Consider the following 23,142-nt stretch of genomic DNA (forward strand, 5'->3'; position numbering starts at 1 on the left):
TATTTATATATTTATTAATAATTATATGTGATGAATATCTACTGGACAGATATGAGGTAGATTTTATTAAAATAAATTTAAATTTTAGAGATTTACTAATTATTTTATTTAAATATTATTTCATTAATTTAAGTCTAAAAATATTTAATTTAATTTTGATAAAAAATAAAATAGAAATAAGTAGTTTTAATTTATTTATTTATTTAGATACAGTATTGTTTTATTTTATGGTATAAAATAAAGATAAATTAAAATAATTATTGTTGAGTCAATTGATATTTTAATTTTAATTTATATTTTTGTTTAGATTTTATTTAATTTATATTTTGGTTAAGATTTTATTTACATTTATATTTCGGTTAAGATTTTATTTAGATTTATTTAGAAACTGTTAAAATTCAATGAAAATAATCATAGAAAAAAATTAAAGAGTCGTGTGTGTGACGTTTAGTTTTTCTATAGATCTTACGGATAAATCAGACGATACGTAACCAGATTGCATTATAAATAAAGCCCGAGTGGGTTATTTGCCTTTTCATCTGAATCAGAGAAAAGTTAGGGTTCGTTACTTTCCCTTTTCCTTCGTTTCTTTCGTTCGGAATCATAATCATCATCGTCGACATATCATCATGTCATCGGCGAGGAAGATCACCCTGAAGAGTTCCGACGGGGAGGCGTTCGAGGTGGACGAGGCGGTGGCGCTGGAGTCGCAGACTATAAAGCACATGATTGAGGACGACTGCGCCGACAGCGGCATCCCTCTCCCCAACGTTACCAGCAAGATCCTCGCTAAAGTCATCGAGTACTGCAAGAAACACGTCGATGCCGCCAATCCCGACGACAAACCTTCTGAGGAAGATCTCAAGGCCTGGGACGCGGATTTCGTCAAGGTCGACCAGGCCACGCTCTTCGATCTCATCTTGGTCAGTTAATCTTTTTCGAAACATTTTAAATTTTATCCCTCGATTTGTATTACAAAACATACTATATAGTCTCTTTAATCTTGAAAAATCTCACAAATTAGTCCCTGCCTGTATGTTTGTATATTAGTAAAATATATCACATCTCACAAATTAGCATCTGTGTATGTTGGCAAAATATATTAATGGAAAGACTAAATTGATTGGTATTTAATACTCGGGATACTGTTAAAGCAATTTTATTACTAAATAATTATTATTTGATTATTTAGGAACTAGGATAATACTCAGTTAACTGATTGATGATTTATTCTTCTCGTTTATGCGCTATGGTGTTCTGCCATTTTTGGAGCTGCTGTTTAAAGATTCAGAATCTTTTCATTTTTCGTGTGTTTGTTATTACTTGCTGTGATCCTTGGTGATGGTAGTCGGTTCTTCAAGTTGTGTGTAGCTGCCAAATTGCTGTGTGCCAATTATGTGACCTGATGTTTTCTATTGACCTTATCTGAGATTTTAGATGATTTTTGTGGTTTGTTGTGATTTTGATGCAGTGTCTGGGGTTGCTGTTTGGTTGTGTTTGTATTGGCTCGCATGAAAAGCATTATTTATTTATATACAAGGGTGTAAGGTTGTCTAATTTCGTAATTAATATCTCTACTCTTGCGAGTTTACTATATTGGGTAGATAAAACTGAGTTAACTCCTTATCAAACCCTTTTCTGACTAAACTTGGGTAAACTTTTGTGAACTTGCTTAAACATCGCTTCAAGATGCAAGTCAACGAGTTTGAAATTAACATTATTAGTACCCAAAATATTTGAATTTCCACTTTAAGAAATTATGTATCTATTAAATTTTATATGATTGGATCTTTCCTGTATGTTTAATCTTATTTACCACTAATGTACTATCATACCTATTGTGTGTCATTAATAGATTGTTGTTTACCCATTAAATTTTGGGGATTTTCATTTCATTCAATGCTGTAGTTTCTTGTGCATGACTTCATTTTCATCTGTAAATTCTTCATCAATTGCTGAGGTCTCCTGCATTTATTTCTTAAATGAAACTTTAGAGAAATAAAATATATACCTTTTAATAGTTTGCAAATATCAATGCCAATCACAGAGACCGACCTGCTTTTCAATCAACTTTCCTTGAGTACGCATGTGATTTTTTCAAGTTGTTCAACGACCTCTACCCGCTAATTCTTCTGAGTTTCGAATGGTTCTCGAGATTTTCCGTTTTTGATTATTTAATAATTCACTTCATGAAAGTAGTCTCTTTCCATTCATTTCAAGATGTGTATGATACTTTCCCCAACCAAACTGAATCTTTTGATTCATTTGGCTCTCAATCAATTCCTTATAGGAAATTTTCCATTTTCTATGTATTGTGCCTATCCTCTTATCTCTATTAAAAGTGAAACATTAACTTTTTAAAATTTACTTGAGTGCAAGATAGCGTGATCAAGTTAATTTTAGCTTTTTGAAAAAGTTAGTTTAAAATTTTCTTTTTATTTTGTTATGAAGAATCTTGTCCCAATATATACACTGTTACGTATTAATGAGACAATTTTCCTTTTAGGCTGCAAACTACCTGAACATCAAGAGCCTGCTGGATCTTACATGCCAGACTGTAGCAGACATGATCAAGGGGAAGACTCCAGAGGAAATTCGCAAGACCTTTAATATTAAGAATGACTTCACCCCAGAGGAAGAAGAGGAAGTTCGTCGGGAAAATCAATGGGCATTTGAATGATTTTGTTAAGCTCATAAAACATGAATCAAAGATCTGCCATGTGGTTTTATGCTATGCTTGTCTGTTTTTCAAAGATCTTCCTTGTAGATTTACCTATGCTATATACTTGTTTGTTTTCTATTTCAGACTATTTATGTTGACTTCGTTCACGAGTCAGAATTATATTCCTTCATGAACGTTAAGAGCGCTTGAATTGTAAGTAATAGTTGTGATGAGGGGAAGCGATTATTCTGACACGAGGGTTATTGAGTTCAATAACAGCCAGCCCTTGGCTCCTAAATTATCATCCCGTTACATGGTAATAAGTGTAAGCACCTAAATGGTGCCACAGTGATAATACCACTGTATGCTTACTAATATGTAAAGCTGATGCAGTTGAGCAACCTTTCGAGACACCATTTCATGATCGTCTTTACCAAGCAGTAAAGGACATTCTGAATACCAAACACTCACTCATAATCAAATTATACTTTTTGATTACTACTTTTAAATACTAGACACCACCACTTACCCATTAAGTTCAATCGTTTCTCTCGTTTCACCGTTCAATTTTCTCCCTATTATATAGTGATTTTAGAGGAACGCAGGAACTAATTAAATATTCTGGAAACTGTACTGTTTTAATATTTTATTAAGAGAATTTGGAATTTTTATGAGAATTTTAATTAAGCCATAAACATGATTTCAGTTTTTAAGTATAGAGAATGAATCTAGACAACCAATGTAATTACAGACGAAAGTTCATTTTTATGTATTTCAATATAAGAAAAATAACAATTTTCTGAAGTAGTGTTAGGCTCACTGGTTAGTATTTGCCGATAAATAATAGTTTAGCGTCATGGTATCCTCGATGTGTTTATATACTCACTCGAAAGTTTTGCTTTTCTAATTTGATATTTTTATATATACTTTTTTTCTTTGGGATGAGATATACAAACTATTTTATTTACTATTTTAAAATGCACATTTTTTTTAATAAACGAGGCCCGGGTATTAAAAGAATAATACGAAATTTTAAAAGCTTTTGTCGTAAATTTTAAAAGCTTAAATAAATTCATGTTTGTAACATTCCTTGGGGAATCATTTCGAATGCCAATCCTCCTATTGCAGGGGGACAAAAACAATCTATAATGTATGTTCAGCACAAGCGATGTAAGATTATAAGCTTAATCATAAATCCAAAACCTCAATACAAAACTGGGACTTCTCTAAGTGACACACTGGCATTTTATAAAACTGGGATCCTAAGTGATTGTTGAGTGAGTAGATCTCTCGATCAACAAAATTCTTGATAAAAGAATGTTAATTGAATTCTTACACTACTTGTTCAAGGGTTCCTCTGATAATCTAGCTAGTGCTTTCCTTGTGGCCTACTTATGACCGACTTAAATCCGGACTTGGCAACCTGAATCTACGAGCTAGTTCATCCATTATCGTATTTACTTCTTCAATTCCCTCTTGGACTTTATTTGACACTTTGAAATTGTGAACTATATTTTTCAAGTCCAAAAGACTGCTTCCAGGTATTATCCCTAACCTTCTTTCCTTAATCAGCTTTTGCACTCCAGAAACATTCTCCCATTGACCAGACACGGCATAAATGATCAGTAGAAACTGGTAACAGACCAGGTTCTTAGGATCCAAGTTAACAAGAAGCTTAGCAATTCGTTCCCCCAAGTACACATCCCTCTTGAAACGACACAAACCAAGCAAACTTGCCCATAAAAATGACTCACATGACGTATGCCCATCAAATTTTGCCATGCTATGCAGAAACTCTTCTGCCTCATCAGCAAGCCCCACATTCGCAAGAAGGTTTGCCATGCACCAAAAATGAGCATAATTTGGCTTCAGACCAAACACCTCAGTCATCTGTTTGAAGTAAGACCTGCCCTCAGCCAAAAGCTCCGCCCGAGCACAGGCACAAAGAATGCCAATGAAGGTTACTTCATCAGGGAGCAACCTCAAACTCTCTTCCCTGTCATTTCCATCCATCCCAACCATTACGCCAAACAGGCTTAGTCCATCTTCAGGATTCCCCTGAATGCAGCTCCCTAAGATCATTGCATTCCATGAAATCAAATTCCTTTCTGTCATCCTCTCAAACACTCTCCGTGCAGCCTCGACCCTCCTGCATTTAGAGTACATATCAATCAAAGCCGTATCTATGATCAAACTTGACCTCACGAACATCCTAACAATGCTCCCATGAACCGATCTCCCTTCCTTGAGTCTACCCGACCGACCACACGCTGTAGCCAGACAAACCATAGTCCTGGCATTACCCCTCATTCCCAACCCACCCATTGTGCGAAACAACTTCATCGCATATCCAGGGTTCCTACCCTTCAAATACCCGCTAATCATTACGTTCCAAGTAACCAAATTCCTCTCAGGCATTTCATCAAACAGTCGGTGTGCAGAATTCAACTCCCCAACCATCATGTGTCCATCGATGATCGAGTTCCACGAGACCAAATCCCTTGTCAACATGCCATCAAACAACACCCTGGCAAGCTGAACACTCCCACAACAAGCATACATGTGAATCAAAGAGTTCTGGACAGGCAACACAGAGTCAACACCATTCTTGGTGGCCTGCGCATGGCACTTTTTCCCATAATCAATGCAACCCATCTTCGCACACGAGCCAACGAGTGGAACAAAGGTGTGGCTATTCGGAAAGAACCCACGCATCAAAGAGCGAAAGTAAAAGATAACAGTTTGATGAGGTGCATCACTATCACGATAGGCGTGGATCACGGTGTTGACGCAGAAGGTGTCAGAGGAGTTAATGTGACGAAAGATCAAAAGGGTGTAAGCGACGTCGCATAAGCGGGATGCTCGACTCAAAACGGTGCGTGCCAAGAAGTGGTTGCGGAAGAGGCTTGAAGTGACGAGGAGAGCTTGAATTTGAAAGAGGTGGCGAGCACTTTGGCACGAGTTTCGAAGAAGCGTTTCGAATTGTGAGAAGAGCGAAAATCCTGGCTTTTTCGCTTCAGTGAGCGAAGAAGATGAAGTGCGAGTGGTGGTGATGGGGCGCGTGAGAAAGGTTCTTCGGAATGGGAACCGTTGGCGCGTGGAGATTCTGGCCATTCATTTGGAGATTGGGTTTCACAGTCTTCTTCCGATGAGGAAAGCTTAATCGCCATTGACGGCCAACATGCCTCTCTTCTCAGCTCGCCTCTTCTAGTGCGTGCCTTGTGTTGTGTTCATGATGCAAACACTAAACGGTGCGTTTCATCCAAGCATACCACAGACACTGTTTCAGGTTATGTTGCTTTTTTGTTACGTTAAACTTGTTATCAACCAAGTACACATTTGTAACTTTTAAAATACTTCTCAACAGAAAAAAAATAATTAAAAAACTAGGGTAAAAAATTATAAATTGTACTCATAATATTCATAATTAAATGGAGCATAAAATAGAAAAAAGTACATAAAAGAGTTTTTGTATATGAACTTAAATACGAATTAATTTGAAGTTATGAAAACAATAATTTAATATTTTTTTCTTTTAAAAATTTCTTTAAACAAATATTTAATGATGGCATAAAGTTATTTGTATTATTAATATATATTTTGTACCAGTTGAAAATAAGTATTAAAACCTAATATTTAGTTAATTTTATATATCATTTAAAAATTTAATGATTCAAAAGTGTATCACGTACTCTTCAAAATTAGGCCAAATCTAAATGTTTATGAAAGTAATCTTCGTTAAAAGAAGAATGTGAAGCACGTTTTCTCAATAGGCTGGTTTAAAAAAAAAAGAAAAAATCTTTCCTCATAAAAAAACATTACTTTTACATACATAAAATCAGCAATCTATTTCTTAACATAAATTTGATTATTTATTTTGAAAAATGGGACCTATCAGTCAAGCTTTCTCAAAAATTAAAAATTTTCATTCTTTCTTCCTCCATTGTATAAGGGTTTCCAAACATAATTTCTTAAAATTTAATGTTTTTAAAATTAATATTATTATAATTCTAGAAAAATTAATATTACTGTTACAATTAAGATGAATTTTCTTTGTCCAAAACCAAGTTGAAAATATTTTGTTTGATTTGAGTTAATTTTTTTGTCAAGATAGAGTTGAAACTATTTTTATAAAAACGCTACACTTAATTTTAATTGTAAAATTGTTATATCCTTATTGAGATGGAATAGATAAAAAAAAAGAAGTTGAAGATATTTGATTATGATATAGTGCAAAATAATATATTTCAGGTGATGGTAAATATGTTATGTGTAAGGTTGAAACGAAGAATAATTATAAGAGGAGGTGAATTTTAAATATTTTGAGATTTTGACTTAAATTTTAAGTAAGATAAAGTTTAAATTATTTTAACCACAACCAAAGTTAAAAATATCACAATCAAGACATACTTTATCTAAGTTGAATTAAAAATATCATGATCAATAGGGAGTTACTCCCTGTACCTCCCCAATTCCAACTCCCACCCCCCAACTTTTTTGGACTTTTTTTTAAATATAAAATTAATCTTTATGTTTTTTTATTTTTACCGTTTTACCCCTAATTAAACTACCCTACCTCTTTTACAGTCTGCTTCAGTCAAAACACACATACTCAGATTCCTCTTCGTATTCCCACCCCCATCCCACCAAAGCTTTTGAAATGCTCCTCCTCCAAACGCTCTGCAACTCTCACTCTCCCACTTCTCGAAGGTTCTGTTTGTGCGGCCTGGTGCTGTTGGGCGGTGCGGTTGTGGTTGCTGCACAGAGGGTGCTGGTGCGGCGGGTGTTGCGGCGGTGCGAGGCGGTGGTTCTTGCTTCGACAGGTTAGTTTCTTTTAATTTCTTCTTTTTTTTTTAAACGTATGCAATGTGTAGTGTAGGATTGGGTAGCTTTATCTGGTTGGTGTTTCTGTTTGAGTTCTGTCATCTTTGTGTTGTGCGCATTGAGGAAGAAGACAGGCACCGAAACACAGATGTCGACATCCGTTTCCTATTTTTATTTTTTTAGTTTATTTTATAAGTAATTATATTTTAACTTTTTATTTTCAATTAATTTTGTTACGTTTGTTTTAATTTTTTGTTTTATTAGTTTATTGTATTTATAATTAATTTATAAAGTATTTAAAACTAATAAAATAAAATCTTAAAATATAAATCTTAAAAAAATAAAACTAATAAAAACAAATCTTAAAAAATAAAACTAATAAAAACAAATCCTAAAAAATAAACTAATAAAAACAAATCTTAAAAAATAAAATTAATAAAAACAAATCTTAAAAAATAAAACTAACAAAAACATAATATAATCTAAAAACGCTTAAACGGATCTGGGAATCCGTCAACGGATGTCAACATCCGTTTAAGGATAAACGGAAGTCGCCATTCGTTTTAACGGTTTTACGAAAGTATTACTAACCTGGACTCCAAGAGGATCGCTGCTGAGGTTGGATAGAACACCACCACACCAATGTTGAGGTTGGATAGAACACCACCACATCAATGTAATGCAGAGATATAATAATTTAAGGACAAATTCTTTCAGAACAAATCGATATCTCAATTATCACTTGAAATACAAGAAGAATGGGAGAAAGAATTTCTAGAAAAATAGAACAAAGAATTTGTGGGAAGAAAGCGTAAAGATAAAAGCATGAACATAAAAAAAAAAAAGAATAAATAGGTTATGTGGGGGTGAGAGAATAAAATTATAAAATTGTATTTCTAAATATAAATTTTCACTAAAGGATAAAATTGGAATAGAAAAAATAGAGGAAAGGGTAAAAATAGAATGGGGTGAGGGTTGGAATTGGGGAGGTGCAGGGAGTAACCCCTCATCAATATTGTATTTAACATGCTATGGACAAGGTTAAAACACTATATTAAGACTTTTCGAGATCAAATAATATTATTTTATTAGGGATCAAAACAAATATATTTAAATAATTAAGAAAAAAACCATTTATTAAAATTGTAAGTTTTTAAAACTTTTTAAAACAATTTTATAATTTTAGCCAATTTTTAATTACCCATAATCTTGGTTCCTATATTTTGTTTTATGCAATTTTGACTTCTTAAGTTTTAACTATTTATAACTTTATTTATTTTTTATTTTAAAACGTATAAATCTTTCATTTTTACTTTACAAATTTAACATATTTATATTAATTTTGTAATAGACATATATGACAATTACTAAAAATTAAACATTACTTAACTGTTTTAAATATTAATAAATATAAATAAAATAAAAATTGGTGAATTAAAATTATATTTTTTTTCTTATACTAAGAATAAAATATATTAGTTTTTCTGCATTACATCCACTATTTATCTGAATAATTTATCCAAAAATATGAAAAAGAACTAATTTTGTTATTTTTCAGGAAAGTTATTTCTGAGTATTATGTCCGAAAAAAAATAATTCCTGTAAACACGATGGAGGAGCCTGAGACCTACAATAACGAAAATTCATTAGAGGGCCATTTTGCAATTTATGAAAATTACTTGATAGGGGTTGCCTGGCAGTCTAGCGTGAAATTGAACGGAAATGGTGAGAGGAAGTAAAGAGGTTCTGCAAAAAGCAGCCAAAACCCTATCCGACATCCTCGTTTGCCCTCTTTCTAAGCAACCTTTGAGGTTCCCCAATCAATTTCTCCATAACTGTTCATATTTTTCTTCATTTTTTTTACTAATAATCTTTCATTTGTTTTGCAGGTACTGTGAGGAATCAAATTCCCTGATCAGTGATGCTATTGGCGTTGCCTTTCCCGTCGGTTCTAATTCCCCTCTTCTCTTTCATTTCAATTTCACTTTCTGTTCCTTTTTTATCCTTTTGGGAATTTTAAGGATCCTTATCAGCTGACAATGTTGTTTTGTTGCCGAAATCCTAATTTTCTCCGCGAGGGTTACTGCATAAGCCCTATTTTCCAGCATCTATGAATCTGTAGTTTGTTCCATCTGTAAATTCAAGAATCTTGAAGGATTATAAAATATTTGTATTGAAAATGTTCATTACAGGGGAAAATCACCCCTCTCTCCAATAATAAACGTGCATATTGTTTAATGGTGAGTGTTGATTCATGTAGTTATGTTTTTTTTTTTTTTTTTTTCTTTTTACTTGTTAGATAAAAAATGGAGTACCGTGCTTGGTTCCAAGAGATGGGAAGATACTCGAGGAAGAAGATGCGTCAAAACATGATAGTGATACCAATTTATCAGCTGTGAATTAAGAGAGTCATGGAAGAAATGCCTAAGATTAAGTTGTAAGATTTTTCTCTGTTTGGATTTCAATTCCTTAGTGTTGGTTGCTGTTGTTCCTTCTATGACGATCAACTTTCTGTGACTCTGCTGACAGTGTTTTCACTTGGAGGGAAGAATCATGTTTTTCTTTTTTTCATCGAAAGAAAAGAATTTGAACAAATTAATCTCACTTTCCCCTTTCGTTGTTTGCATTAATAGCTGATTTGTATCTCCTAGAGTTCTCTAACTGTATGATTCGAGGTTTATTATTATACTCTTGTGAAAATTAGTAGTGAAAAACAAAAGTTGTAATTTGTTTGGTTCAATTACAAGTGTTGAGGATACTAACCTCTGTTAAAGTGATATAAGGTTATGGAGATCTATAATCAATAGCTTTATATAAAGATGAAGCTGGTCCATGGTGTAGGAAATCGAGAGCACTTCCAATTTCTTTTCTTTGGTGTCTTCTCCCTGTATATTCTTTTAACTTATCTGCATTTGTTGGTTTTTTTAGAACTAAGAAACCTAGAGTAACTTACTTGAAGGAAAAATACTTTTGTATTCTTTCTTGTGTTGTATTCTTTCTTATGAAATAATGAGAAACCGTCCAATATTTAAAACTTAAAAAACTACCCAGACATTTTTACCTTAATTTTAATCCACTACTCTAATTCATAATTCAAAAATTAACTAACTCCTAGAACAAACTTTGACTCAATTAAAATTAAAAATAAAATATTCTTAAAGCATTTTCCTAACACTCCTCCAGGAACTGCAAAAGTCCATGAAAGTTAATCTGGCTTCTGTAAAAAATCTCTTAATCCTGAACTGTGAATTCCAACATAACTCTTTGTACACCTCGTTTCAATAATGTATTAAATTGTTTCCTGATTTATCCATGGTTGTAATCATAACCCTAGCATTTTAGCTAGAAGGGGGGCATGTCCTTAACCCTATCGACGATTCTAATGAAAGAATTTGTTTTTCCTTCATGGCAAACTACAACCACAATGAAAAGGATCAACATTAATGTTGCAGCCATTGCTTCAAAATAAAAGAAACTCTTTGCACCCAAAATATGATGAGGATGACTTAGCTTTTTGTGCTAGATTTCCGTCACATTTTCCTTGAAAAAATAGTTTGCTCCTCCTTAAATGGTTTTAAAGCAAAGTTTTTACCTTTTATTTTCACCTTGAACAGATCAGCTGCATCTTTAATCAAGCAATTTTTGTCTTCAAAAATAACTCTAAATCCTCTTTCAATAAGTTGACCAACATTTAACAAATTTTGGACAATTTCAGGAATGAAAAGAACATCGGGAATAAACTGTGTTGTAATTCCAATTGTCCCCTTGCCTTTGACTGAGATATAATCACCATTACCTGGTACAACCGCTATCTATCAGCCAGTTTTCACTTGATTCACTGCTCAAGAAACAAGTAGCTACAAATAGCAGGTATTCCTCCTCATCAGCAGCCTTAGCTTCCTCTATTGATTTTTGCTCTTGCATATGATTGCTTCATGTCCCATTTGATTGCACTTGTTGCATTTAGCATCATGTCTTTGCCAACATCTAAATAGAGGGTGACCCAGTTTGCCACAAAGCTGACAAGCTGGGTAACTTTTCTTTTCCACCTTTTCCTTTATCGTGATTATTTGTATTACTCTGAGCGTTGGCTAGACGATTCTTGTAGTTTTTGGCTTGTTGGCTTTTGACTAGAAGAGCACCTTCAACAAATCTTCCCTCATCAAACTTCGTTGCTCTTGGGTTTGGAATGCATGTAGTACTTCTGCAAATGTGATTTTAGACAAATCTCTTGTGTCTCCAAGGAAGCAATAGATGCTTCATACTTTTCTGGCACCCTGACTAGAATTTTCTCGAACAATTCCTGAATCAGGAAAATTGCTGCTCAACAACCTTATCTTGTTGGCAATACCCAACAATTTGTCCGAGTATGACTTTTTCATGCTTTGCAACTCAAATTCCCTCATTAAATTAAGCACCTGCATGTTTCTTATTATTTCATCCCAGTGTACTCTTACTTTTGATAATTCCAAATTTCTTTGACTGATTTAAGAGTCATAATTCTTGTGAAGGTGGTTTGAGAAACACCTGCAAGTAGACATGATTTTTCCTTTACTTTTTTCTCTCCTTGTGAATTTTGATCGGTAAGTTTCCATTTTGATAACCCAAAGATCGTAGTTTTCTCCATCAAAAGCTGGAGGTGCAACTTGTGAGAAATTTGATTCAGCGTCCATTTTCACTGGTCCCGTATAATATTTAAAACTTAAAAGAGTAACTAATGACATTTTTATCCTAATTTTAATTCAGTACTCTAATCCATAATCCAAAAATTAACACACTTCTAAAAATAAGAAAGAAACTTTGACTCAATTAAAATTAAAAATAAAATATTTTTAAAGTATTTTTCTAACAGCATTGTAAATATATAGCACATTGAAATATAATGTTTTTCCAATAACAAAACTAGAAACTTCTGAATCTAATGGGGTCTTTGGTGATGCACCTCTAATGTGGCAGTCTATAAATCTTTGCTGTGTTGGTTTGATTTATAACTCAGTAATTCACATTTTATGTAGGTACAAGAAGATAAAGAAATAAAGACAAAAGATTGCAGTGACACCTATATAGTATAACTTTAACATATTATTACGTTCGTTATCCATCATAAGATTTAATTTTTATAGATATCAATAAATGTTATTATCATAAGAGAGATCAGAGGAAAAAAAGTAAGTATTAATCACAGGACTCTCAGAATTTTGCTTCTTATATCAGATCAAAGAAAGACACACTTTGTGATGTGTCAGTTCAAATATATGTTTCTTTGCAACATGACGTGGAAGTAAATGTTGCAGTGGTTCCTTCTAAACTCTACTATGTTTTGTTGGAGATAGATCCTTCATAGTGCATTTTGCAAGCGTGTTTTACACTAAAAGTTCAAGAGTTTTATTGTTTTACGTAAAAAGCTACATACCTGCACTGCACATAATAAAAATAACCAGTGCATTTTTCTTTAAAAAGGATTAAACTTAAAAAACTATCAACATGAACATGATGTTGAAATTTCTCCAGCCAATTATTCAACAGTAATTCCTTAGGATCCCTAATGAACAATATTATTTAGACAATATTTTTTTATAATATTTGAATCACTTACGTGTTATTTTGTGATTGGTCCATGGTGGTATTTATGATTTTTATTATTGATTGTGAAATAATTTTGAACCAATCACAGAATGACACGTAAGTGATATTCAAATATTGTCAAAAAAATGTTGTCTAAGTATCATTATCCTTATGTATCTAGTTAATTGTTAAAGTACCTAGTATGTCTGTACTCATCCAATAATTTTAAAGATAACGATACTTATATAACATTTTTTTGACCACATTTGAACATCATTTACGTGTGATTGGTCTATGGTGGTGTTTATGAATATTATTATTGATTGTGGAATAATTTTGGACCAATCACAGAATGACATGTAAATGATGTTCAAATATCGTCAAAAAAATATTGTCTAAGTATATTATCCTAATTTTAAACACACTAGCTAGATAAAAAGAAGATTTATATCTGTTTACATTTTGAGTTAACAAAAGGAAGAGGAAAAAAAGGACTCAATTGAAATAAAAAGAAATAAAGTAAAAAAGGAGTACTATGTTGATTCATGGAAATAAAAGAAAAAATTAGAGAATATTCTCTTTTCTTATTTTGATGAATAAAAAAGAAAGCTCAAAAGAAATAAATACATCATATAAAAATATTGTTATACAAACTAGAAAAAAAAGCTTTTACTTTTTTCTCTTAACAAAAAAAGTATTTAAAATTTTTTTCTATAAAAAGTTCTTTATCATTTTAAGAAATAAAATCAATTTGTACTATATTAGTTTTTCAATCATACAAATAATATTCATTAATCTGGTTACAGAGAAAGTAATCCTTTTTTTTAAAAAAAAAAAACCTTTAAGAAGATACTTCAAGGTATTATTAATAAGCATAAAAAGTTTTTAGTTTTACTTTCATTGATTCCTTTCACAACATAGTATAAAGGTGATTGTGTAGGATTCTTACATTTACAATGACTGTGCATGTTGATGGAAAACGTGGGCTGGGAACAGTAGTAGAGTATGAGTTTTCATTGACTAAGACAAGTATAAGATTTGGTGAAAATATTCAACATGAGTGCTCTACAAGCTAGGGGTCTCAAAATACCTATCTATCTCAATTAACCATGCAAGCTAATCATGCCTTCCCCGAACGCCATTCCAAATATATGAAAAGATCAACAACAAAAAACTAGAAAAAAAAACAATAAATAAAGTAAGAAACAACGAGGAGAAAGAAAAAATACGTTGAAAAACCATAATCAAACACGTAGTGGAAGACACCTGGTATTACACTGAAGTAGTTTATAGTAGTACTATTCTTCTACCTCAAAGGAAAGAGGTACTAGGTCAAATGTAACACTCTGATGTTGGTGTAACCGCTTTTGTGTTTGGACGATAGAAACCGTCACACAATCCTTATCTAACCATCCTTTCAAACCAAGCAAATATTAATTGTTAATTTTTCTTAATAGAAGAATTTAAATTTATAATTTTTTTTTATTCTTTTTATACGTTGTTAGTAGTGAAATTTAAATCTAACTCAATCTCAAAAACCAATTTATAGAATGAGATTTGCACTCATTTACATACACTTAAATAGTCTTATCTCTAGTTAATATGTGACTTTTTCGATAGGTTTTAAATATTAATAAGGAAAGGTAAACTGGTAATCTTTTCCATCTTTTGTTTGAATATTTATGACGAGATCAACCTTATAGTTCGGAATAACCATGATTATGATACTGTGAGCATTAGTTGAAACTCTTTTTCTTGATAAGGGTGTTCTTATTGAGATGGTTTTCGAAGGAGTAAATGAGATGACTCTGAAAGGCTTGGTATCACTTGTGAGCAATCTGATTGGCCTAGCCGAAGGACAAAGGAAAAAGGATGTCCCTTTACCTTCTTATATGAGCAATTTGAATGAAGATTGTTGGTGTTGTGTGTGTTTATCAAGGTTAAAGGCAAGAGATGAAATCCGTGTTCTTCCTTGCTCTCACAAATTCCATAAGATTTGTGTAAATAGATGGCTTAAGGGTCACCACAAAACATGCCCACTTTGCCGTTTCTCATTGGGATCAGCAGAGCAAAAGTCTCATCGTCCTGATATCTTCACTGAAGAGATGTTGATATGGTTTTCTTCTTTCCATATAGCTGGTATGTGATGCTTTCAAGTTTTCTTCATGCAACCCTTTCCAATCTCATATAAACCTTTCTTTCGAATCACCCTGTCTTCCTTTTCTCACTTCCTTTTACTTTATTGGGGTTCGATTCTCTTCTATATGCCAATACTTGATAATGAATTACATAATAAGGAATAGTATTCAAATATTCATTCTTCTCTTACGCAATTTCATTCAGCATCATGCTTTCTCTTTTCTTTAAGAAAAACATCATCTTCTCCATAACATTCATCCTCAATCTCTCTCACTCAGCAACTAATTCAATCGAGTAATAATACGATGACATATTTTTATATTTATTTAACACAGAATACAAGAATAAAATGGTTACAATAGTGTAATGTTTTGTATTTTTTCAAGGAGTAATAATACCATGACACATTTTTACATTTATTTGACACATGATACAAAGGTAAAATGGTCCAAAAAATGTAAAGTTTTGTAATTTTTCAAGAAAGAAGAGAGTAAAATGTAAGGGTAGTGTCAAATGAATGTAAAAAATTTAGGTATGTCAAAGAATCATTTCTCTTTTTCAAGAAAGAAGAGTCTAAAAAGTAAACAAGGATTATGTCAAATGAATGTAAAAAATTTAGGTGTGTCAAATAATCATTTTTCAATTCAATACACTGATTTACAGATCTATTTAAAGTCTAAAATTATCCAATAATTTGTTATATAAAAATGTTGTACCGCATACTTTATCATTAATTAAAATGATCAAAAATAGATTAAAAATTAATATCTTACACGCTAATTAGACCAATACATAATTAATTCACCGAAACACGGGACCATCAGGGCCCAATAGGTGAATGCAATAGCTATCAAGCCCAATGTCTTTTTTCTTTTTACATTTTTCTTTTTTGATTTTTTTGTTCAATTCTGAAAACTACATTGGGAAATTACTTCGTTAATCAGTAACTTTTTATCCCGATTTTTATATCCTTTCTCGTGTTTCTCTTACGTTTTGCAACCTTTTTCATCTTTCTATCTTTTTTTATCTTAGTACTCCCTTTTATTGTGCAAACCTTAACCCCATTATGCAAATATTTCATTCATAGTTTTTGGAATATATCTCATCATACTTACGACGATTAGTTTTCGAAAGTCCGAGAATAGGTTTCTTAAATTAGTATGCATGTTTTTCCACGGAAAACAATGTCATACTGTCTTCGTGAAGAATTGGGGATGAATTTTTCACGTCTCTTCCCACTAAAAACTCTCAACAAGTACCAAATTTTTTAAATATTATGTCTTCAAATTTATGAAAAGAAATATTTTATGCAGTCAAACAACCTTTAATACATTTCCAAAATTGTGTTTCAAAATTTTAATTAAATAAAAGTAATGAAGAAATTAAATACAAATAGAATCAGTTCAAATATGTCAATATAAAAAAAATATCAAATGTTTCCGTTGCCGGAAATCGAACCCGGGTCTCCTGGGTGAAAGCCAGATATCCTAACCGCTGGACGACAACGGAATCTTGCTTTTACATTATACATTTAAATATTTTAATAATTAATTATTTATAACTTATTATTATGTTTAGCTCTTCCTACAAGTTTGTGCGACCATGAAATTATAGCGCCGTAAATATTCCTTTTAATATATTTAGTATAGGTTTTTTCTGAAATCACTTTTACAATGTATATTTAACGTGACTTACACAAGATAAAGGTTTTCTTTTACCCTATAAAAAAAATTCTTAAACAACAACTAATTTTAGAAAAAAAAAAAATTATTATAATATATAGTTTAAATATTAATTTATAAACTAAAAATTATTGAGTGTAAAATATTTTTTATTATAAATATAAAACTATAATTGATTTGTGAAATAAATTTTAAATTGAGTTCTAATATTAACGTTATGACTACAAATAATTAGTGTTTTAATTTGTATCTAATTATTATTAGTAAGTAGAATATTAACTATAAGTTTTTAGGTTAAGTGGTCACATGAATATGAGAAGAATCAAAGGTGTAACCACGCATGATATATGAAAAAACCTTTTTTTATACCATATTACGAGTTAAATATCACAAAAAATTGAAAATAAAGGAAGAAAGAAACAAAATTATTGATTATGAAGTATAAGATACAACACAATACAGGAGAAGGATAAAACTGAATTGACTATTCGATGAAGAGAAGCACGTAATAAAAAATAAACCTCAAGAAAATAAGAAAATCATAAATTCCAAAAGGATAAAAATCTCAATTAAGTGAAAAGTTGCAATTTTTGTTCTGGGAATTTGATATTTTTAGCTGGAAGAAGATTATGTGAGAAGAGTTGGCGTGGGGGAAGTTAGGATAAAAAGGAAGAAAAACCAATCTTTCGTTTTGGTCAAGTCAATGGTTGTGTTGTGAGAAGGAACCTAGTGGGCCTCCATTGATATTCATGCAGTTGAAACATCGATAATAATATTCCACATCTGTTGTACCACATCATCTTTCCATAAAGTCTTTTTTATGTGAGGATAATGATATTTTAACAACCTTTTTTAACTATTTTTACAATTTATGTGTCACTGTTTCATTGGTTCGTATATTTAAAACAGACCAATCATAAATTATCACTTATTAAAAAAATTCAAAAAAAAATTCTTATACTGTATGAGATAAACATTCAAAATTAACACCAATAACACCCTTCTTCTACCCACGTCAACAAATTTTCTTATCATACAACATATCCACACCAGGGAGAAAACAATTCCTCCACTCTTTACTCAACAACAATTCACTCATATCACGCATAAAAAAAAAAATAGATGCTGATATTCTAACAACTTTTTTTAATAACAGGATACATGTCATCACTTTATTGATATATTTGAATTTACGTATAAAAAATATTTGAAACGGACCAATCACAAATTGACATGTTAAAAAGTTGTTAAAAAAATATTGTTAAAAGAACTTTTTTCAATAAAAATATCTATTCCATAAATAGAAAAAAAATTAACGATTTTTTTTAAGATTTTAAATTGACTATAAACCTTAAGTTACAAACTAGTTTTATGAAATTGAATTAAATTGAAAATTTACTTCTAAAGATGATATCAGAATTATGCCTTAAGACATATTTTAACAAATGTTTTTGTTTGTTTGGTTTATCATATATCACTCACTATCAAGATATTTATTATTTGTTATATATATATATATACTTTAACCTAAAAAACATATTAAAAGTTTGATATATAAAAATAAGTAAATATAAATTTTATCTTATAAACTTATTTTTTAAAGTTAACTCAGGCTTAATTTTTTTTTAACATAAAAGAAATTCCTTGAAAAAGAAAAAACAAACATGAAGGACCTGAATCTCATCATTCTCTGGGACCGCAAAACAACATTAATATATTATGTTGGAAGTGGCAACTTATCTGTTGTTTTTTATGTTGCACCTTGCGACAACCCAGATTCACAATAGACACTGGCCCAATCACACATGATAAACAGAGTGCTACAAAAACACATGTTATTTTGTTTCACAAATTATACCATGTAGCTGTCGGCACCTCATTGGTTCATATTTTGTTCTTGTTTCCATTACTTCCATCATCTTATTGCTTTTCAAATCCCATAATGCTCATACTTCTTTCTACCTTTCATTCATTTATGCCAAGTTTATTGAAAAAATTAGATAGTAATATTATTTGACAATATATTTTATCAATTTTTTATTTATACGTTAGTCATCTTGTTTATTTTCTTTTAATATAAAACTTCTTATTCATCTTAAATTCTCAACATATCATACCATTATTAAGATTAAAAAACATTATTAAAAAATTAAAAAATTATAATTAGAAACGCGAATTTTTATAATTTGTAGAAAATTTTTAATGTATGACTTCATCAGAAATAAAAAAAACAAAAGTTATGGTTGAATTTACAACTTTATAAATGAATTGAATTTTCCATATTACTATATTTTTTAATGATATTTTGACTTTCAAAAAAAATCCTTTAGTCACAATTGAAGCTATCCTTTACTATTATTATTTTTTTTTCACAAATATTATTGGAAGTTCTACATCAATAAGAGATAAAATCAATTTATAATATATAAATAAAATATAAATCTAATTTTATAAATTGGTTTTTAGAATTAAGTTAGATCTAAACTCACTTTTATAATAAATACAAAAATAATCAGGAAACCACGGTTTTTATACGGCGAAAATGATTCAAAATTCTTATGCAATTTTTGTTTGCAATTATAACATCTGAGAAATATTTATGACCACAGACCACCCAATGTCAACATAAATAATGTCGAGAACTAATCAAAAGGTAACTGGCACAGTTTTTTAATGGAACACTTCACATGGATTCTTATCTATATATAACTTAAACTTAAAAAAAAAAATACTATTTAACATTTTTTAAACAGATGAAAAAACAAGACATTATTTAAATGGCTATTTACTAAATTAACTTTATTAAACATGACAACATAAAAAAATATATTTTACTAGACTTTTTTGCCCAGTCCCTTATGTCAACCATGTCACGCTATAGTCATAATGCAAAATGATATTTCAAACCAATTTTCTACATCATTTTTAATTTAAAATCGTCCAACAACATTTTGATACGTGGATAATGTCAAAATAGTATAAAAAATTAGTGTTAAAATATATTTTGTGTAAGTAATTTCTTAAAAAAAAATTTGAGTTTTTAAATAACTGTTTGTTTTTCTTTAGAAAAAAGTCCAAATTAATGGGACATTATAATAGTTGGCGCCACGAAGCGAAAAGAACAAAACGTCTTGTCCTGCAAAATATCCTCCAGCATATAACACTTTTCTGGTCCCCTCTTCCACTAGCCGGAATCGTTAATGAAGTTATGTACGTTAACAAATTAACTTTTTTTTTTAACATTTTAATTAAAATTAAAGATCTTGTTGTTATATGCATTTTTTTAAATATATTTACGATCTTTTGTAAAAATCATAATTATACTCTTTATTAATGTTATACAATTATACTTTTTAAACTTAATATTTTACAGAAAATTAAAAGAATAAATGTTATACTAAATGGGTTAAAAAAAAGTACCAAAATGCTAAAGGCAATAATAAATTCTAAGTTTGATTACTATTTCAAGTATCGTTTAAAAAGTTTAAATTAACTAAATTGTTAATTCGTAGAACACATTTATGGTAAATAAACAGTTTTTAGATAAAGAAATTAAAGATTATTCGAAATGGCTCATTTTGAAACCTAGAAAGAGATCTACAAGGAAGACCAGACAGTTGATTAAATGTGTGAAAACTTAGAAAGTGTTTAAAAGTGATTCTCCAAAAGAAGATAATGGGTACCTAAATGCATGCAACATGAGTGATGAGATCTCAAAAGAGATAAAGAAAATTGGAAATAAAAGAAGTTGATGGGATAGAAAGATTAAAAAAGAAAAACATTAATAGAGGTTTTAAAGTGAGATGGTACGGTTACATATGTACTCATAATTAAAACATACATATAAAGCAATGTTGGATATGCTAGGGCAAGAATGGATAGTTTAGGAAAGAAACAAGAAACAGGAACATTACTTTCCGCATGAAGAAATTTTAGCGATAAAGAGGAAAAACTAAAGAGAAAGACGTTAAAACTCAAAACTAGTTAGGAATGCAATACCATAAAAAGGGCAATGAAAATAAGTAGGGAATGGAAGAAGCAAAAACCAGATTGTTGTTTCTTCTCTTACATTCCCCAAATTACTACTACACTATATACTATTACTATGTAAGGTCACAAAAGGAAGGAATAGGAATTTAAAGGTGGAAATGTGGCGACCACAAATCCAGAAATGCATTACATCATTATCACTGAAAAGGGTAAACCGAAGATTCAGGGGCATGTGGGCGAAGTGGGTTAAACCATCGAGGACCCTCCTCAAAATGGAGCTGTAGATGCTCGATATAGGCTACCCTTCTTCTTTTGCTCACTGGCTGCAACTTCACTCAGCTGAAATGCAGTCAAATAGGGAAACAATTACCTTCTACTACTACTACTACTACCAGTGCAACATCAAACCATCAACCACTGTTTTAGCTATACAATGACGTAGGACATTAATCTCACCACTTCTGGTTTTTTATAGTATGTTCCCAAATTCTGTCATTTTATCTCTCTTAATGTTATTTCTGAAACGCATTCAACCCCCTGTACACAAGTGGAAATTCTCCAACCAGAAACATACCTGTTTTTGCTGTCTTTTCAGCCTTGCATTCTCTTCCTTCAATTGCTCAACTTCTACCTCCAATTCATTCGTGTAAGCCTGAAGAGACCAAAAAAAAAAAAACAATGGAAACGATGTGAGGCGCGTAATACATCCATTTTTCCAATAGTGATATTTGTTTCATTTAACCTCATGACACTTTTTTTGTTTCGTTTTTATCCTCGACCTAAATTTGCGGAACTACTAGATTCAGTTAAACCTAGAATTGTCGGTCGGAAAAATTAAGGAGAGCGAAAAGGTGAAGGTAAATTTTTCCTGTTTCCTGGCTCGCGATCGTGCAGCAGACTCGCGGTTCTTGATCATGCGCTTGTTTCTTCTGTCTCCGAGGTTGCAATCGGGTTCTGCGAATCTTTTGGCGCCTAAGGAGGCGGTGGTTGGGGTGGTGAAGCAAGAGTGGTTGGAGGGTGGAGGAGGGTGGTGGGGGTGTGAGGGTTTTTGCGTGTGAGGGTCGAAACGGAGGTGGGGGTGTGAGCTCAAGCTGAGAGCCGTGAGGAGTGGTGGTGCCGGTGAGGAGGGGGCGGCGTAGAGGGTGGGAGATTGTGAGGAAAGAATGGTGTTTGGTGGATCGATGGTGAAGGGTCTGGCGAGAAAGTCTTGGAGGATTACTCCTCCCAAGTTGGAGTGCGTTGTTGTGGAGCGTGTGACTTGGTCATTTAAGGTAGCAAGATTTATGTCTTTCCACACCTCTTCCATTGTTGAAAGGATTTTTAGGGAATTTTATGATGACCTTGTTTGGTAGGATTCGGCAATGTTGCAAAGTTTTGTAGCTGAGAAGGAGAAACAGAAACAGAAACAGAAAGAGAAAGAAGAGGGTGAGTCAAGTTTTGGAGTGGCGTCAGTGTGTTTGGTGGTTGTTCTATATTTTGCAGATCTCTGTGCACTCTGTGTGAGTAGTCATGTCGGATTCTCGACACGTGACATGCGCCAGCCGAAACCCTAGCCAATGATAAATCATAACCCTCATTTTCTCACCTATTAAATTAAAAATTAAATATGTTTTTAGTTCCTGTACTTTTAAGTGATTTTAGTTTTAGTCATTTTTTCAAATTAAGTTGCAATTTAGTCCTTCAACTTTATAAAATTCTGGTTTTAATTCTTTATACCAAATTTTTTTAATTTTATTTGCTATTTCAAGCACGTTTCATTATAGTATTTGGATTGTTTACACTGTTTGACACATTTTTTCTTCAATTAACTGAGAAACCTATTTGAAACAGCAAATAAAGTTAAAAAATTTGATAAAAAGGACTAAAACCAGAATTTTCTAAAGTTGAAAGACTAGATTGTATCTTAGTTTGAAAGAGAAACTAAAACCAAAATCGTCCCACAGTACAAGGACTAAAAACATATTTAACCATTAAATTAGTTCGACTACACTTTCTTTTCACTTCATAATTTCATTATATACCTAGTTTTATCATCTTCTTAACTATAATTTTAAGATGATGATATTTTTACAATATTTTTAATAATTTTTTTATAACAAAATACATGTTATGATTTTATTGATCTATTTGAATTTACATTTAAAAAATATTTAAAACGAATCAATCATAAACATTATTAAAAAATTATTAAAAAATTGTTGTTTAAATAAATTTTTCCATAATTTTAACTCCCCACTGTGATTTCAAGAGACCATCCTGTCTTAAGTGCTTTTTCATATC

General features: G+C 31.4%; 5 protein-coding genes and 1 non-coding gene across 10 annotated transcripts; 3 read left to right on the forward strand and 3 right to left on the reverse strand.

The window, feature by feature from the left end:
* Positions 1-510: 510 nt before the first annotated feature.
* On the forward strand, positions 511-2,914 carry LOC106778026 (SKP1-like protein 1B). Its single transcript, XM_014665905.2, has 2 exons — positions 511-923; positions 2,507-2,914. Exons 1-2 carry the CDS (start codon positions 630-632, stop codon positions 2,678-2,680), a joined length of 468 nt encoding a protein of 155 aa, XP_014521391.1. The 5' UTR covers positions 511-629; the 3' UTR covers positions 2,681-2,914.
* An 806-nt stretch (positions 2,915-3,720) lies between these two features.
* LOC106777146 (pentatricopeptide repeat-containing protein At3g51320) lies at positions 3,721-6,010 on the reverse strand. Its single transcript, XM_014664673.2, has one exon. The coding sequence runs from the start codon at positions 5,774-5,776 to the stop codon at positions 4,055-4,057; it is 1,722 nt and encodes a 573-aa protein (XP_014520159.1). The 5' UTR covers positions 5,777-6,010; the 3' UTR covers positions 3,721-4,054.
* Positions 6,011-9,129: 3,119 nt separating this feature from the next.
* Positions 9,130-12,794, forward strand: LOC106777073 (UPF0434 protein Mmar10_2939). Of its 5 annotated transcripts, none has more exons than XR_001376918.2 (5): positions 9,131-9,297; positions 9,376-9,430; positions 9,786-9,923; positions 11,202-11,356; positions 12,502-12,794. XR_001376918.2 is itself a non-coding variant. In XM_014664591.2 (4 exons), exons 1-3 carry the CDS (start codon positions 9,209-9,211, stop codon positions 9,888-9,890), a joined length of 249 nt encoding a protein of 82 aa, XP_014520077.1. In that variant the 5' UTR covers positions 9,130-9,208; the 3' UTR covers positions 9,891-9,923; positions 12,502-12,755. The 5 variants fall into 5 exon arrangements, 3 of the variants coding, with proteins under 3 accessions (XP_014520077.1, XP_014520073.1, XP_014520074.1); XR_001376917.2 differs by lacking the exon at positions 12,502-12,794 and adding an exon at positions 11,595-11,982; XM_014664591.2 differs by lacking the exon at positions 11,202-11,356 and having other exon boundaries at positions 9,130-9,297; positions 12,502-12,755.
* Positions 12,795-14,776: 1,982 nt separating this feature from the next.
* On the forward strand, positions 14,777-15,345 carry LOC106777444 (RING finger protein 44). The gene has a single exon (XM_014665026.2). The coding sequence runs from the start codon at positions 14,830-14,832 to the stop codon at positions 15,196-15,198; it is 369 nt and encodes a 122-aa protein (XP_014520512.1). The 5' UTR covers positions 14,777-14,829; the 3' UTR covers positions 15,199-15,345.
* A 1,282-nt stretch (positions 15,346-16,627) lies between these two features.
* Positions 16,628-16,699, reverse strand: TRNAE-UUC. The gene has a single exon. It is a non-coding gene; the product is annotated as a tRNA-Glu (tRNA).
* A 4,034-nt stretch (positions 16,700-20,733) lies between these two features.
* On the reverse strand, positions 20,734-22,396 carry LOC106776683 (protein FD-like). Its single transcript, XM_022775736.1, has 3 exons — positions 21,731-22,396; positions 21,437-21,514; positions 20,734-21,201 (listed from the first exon to the last, which is right to left on the reverse strand). The coding sequence occupies exons 1-3, from the start codon at positions 22,166-22,168 to the stop codon at positions 21,130-21,132; spliced, it is 588 nt and encodes a 195-aa protein (XP_022631457.1). The 5' UTR covers positions 22,169-22,396; the 3' UTR covers positions 20,734-21,129.
* Between the last annotated feature and the right edge of the window lie 746 nt (positions 22,397-23,142).

This window comes from Vigna radiata, chromosome 11 (assembly GCF_000741045.1).
Source record: "Vigna radiata var. radiata cultivar VC1973A chromosome 11, Vradiata_ver6, whole genome shotgun sequence".
NCBI classification, from domain to species: domain Eukaryota; kingdom Viridiplantae; phylum Streptophyta; class Magnoliopsida; order Fabales; family Fabaceae; genus Vigna; species Vigna radiata.

What these genes read in the sequence shown, in the direction of transcription:
- LOC106778026 (XM_014665905.2), top strand. Translation starts at nt 630, where the DNA reads ATGTCATCGGCGAGGAAGATCACCCTGAAGAGTTCCGACGGGGAGGCG. An exon ending in CGCTCTTCGATCTCATCTTG is followed by an intron (nt 924 to 2,506) that starts GTCAGTTAATCT and finishes TTTTCCTTTTAG; the next exon opens with GCTGCAAACTACCTGAACAT.
- LOC106777146 (XM_014664673.2), bottom strand. Translation starts at nt 5,776, where the DNA reads ATGGCCAGAATCTCCACGCGCCAACGGTTCCCATTCCGAAGAACCTTT.
- LOC106777073 (XM_014664591.2), top strand. Translation starts at nt 9,209, where the DNA reads ATGGTGAGAGGAAGTAAAGAGGTTCTGCAAAAAGCAGCCAAAACCCTA. An exon ending in CTTTCTAAGCAACCTTTGAG is followed by an intron (nt 9,298 to 9,375) that starts GTTCCCCAATCA and finishes TTTGTTTTGCAG; the next exon opens with GTACTGTGAGGAATCAAATT. An exon ending in CTATTGGCGTTGCCTTTCCC is followed by an intron (nt 9,431 to 9,785) that starts GTCGGTTCTAAT and finishes TTTACTTGTTAG; the next exon opens with ATAAAAAATGGAGTACCGTG.
- LOC106777444 (XM_014665026.2), top strand. Translation starts at nt 14,830, where the DNA reads ATGGTTTTCGAAGGAGTAAATGAGATGACTCTGAAAGGCTTGGTATCA.
- LOC106776683 (XM_022775736.1), bottom strand. Translation starts at nt 22,168, where the DNA reads ATGGAAGAGGTGTGGAAAGACATAAATCTTGCTACCTTAAATGACCAA. An exon ending in GATCGCGAGCCAGGAAACAG is followed by an intron (nt 21,515 to 21,730) that starts GAAAAATTTACC and finishes TGGTCTCTTCAG; the next exon opens with GCTTACACGAATGAATTGGA. An exon ending in TGAAAAGACAGCAAAAACAG is followed by an intron (nt 21,202 to 21,436) that starts GTATGTTTCTGG and finishes ACTGCATTTCAG; the next exon opens with CTGAGTGAAGTTGCAGCCAG.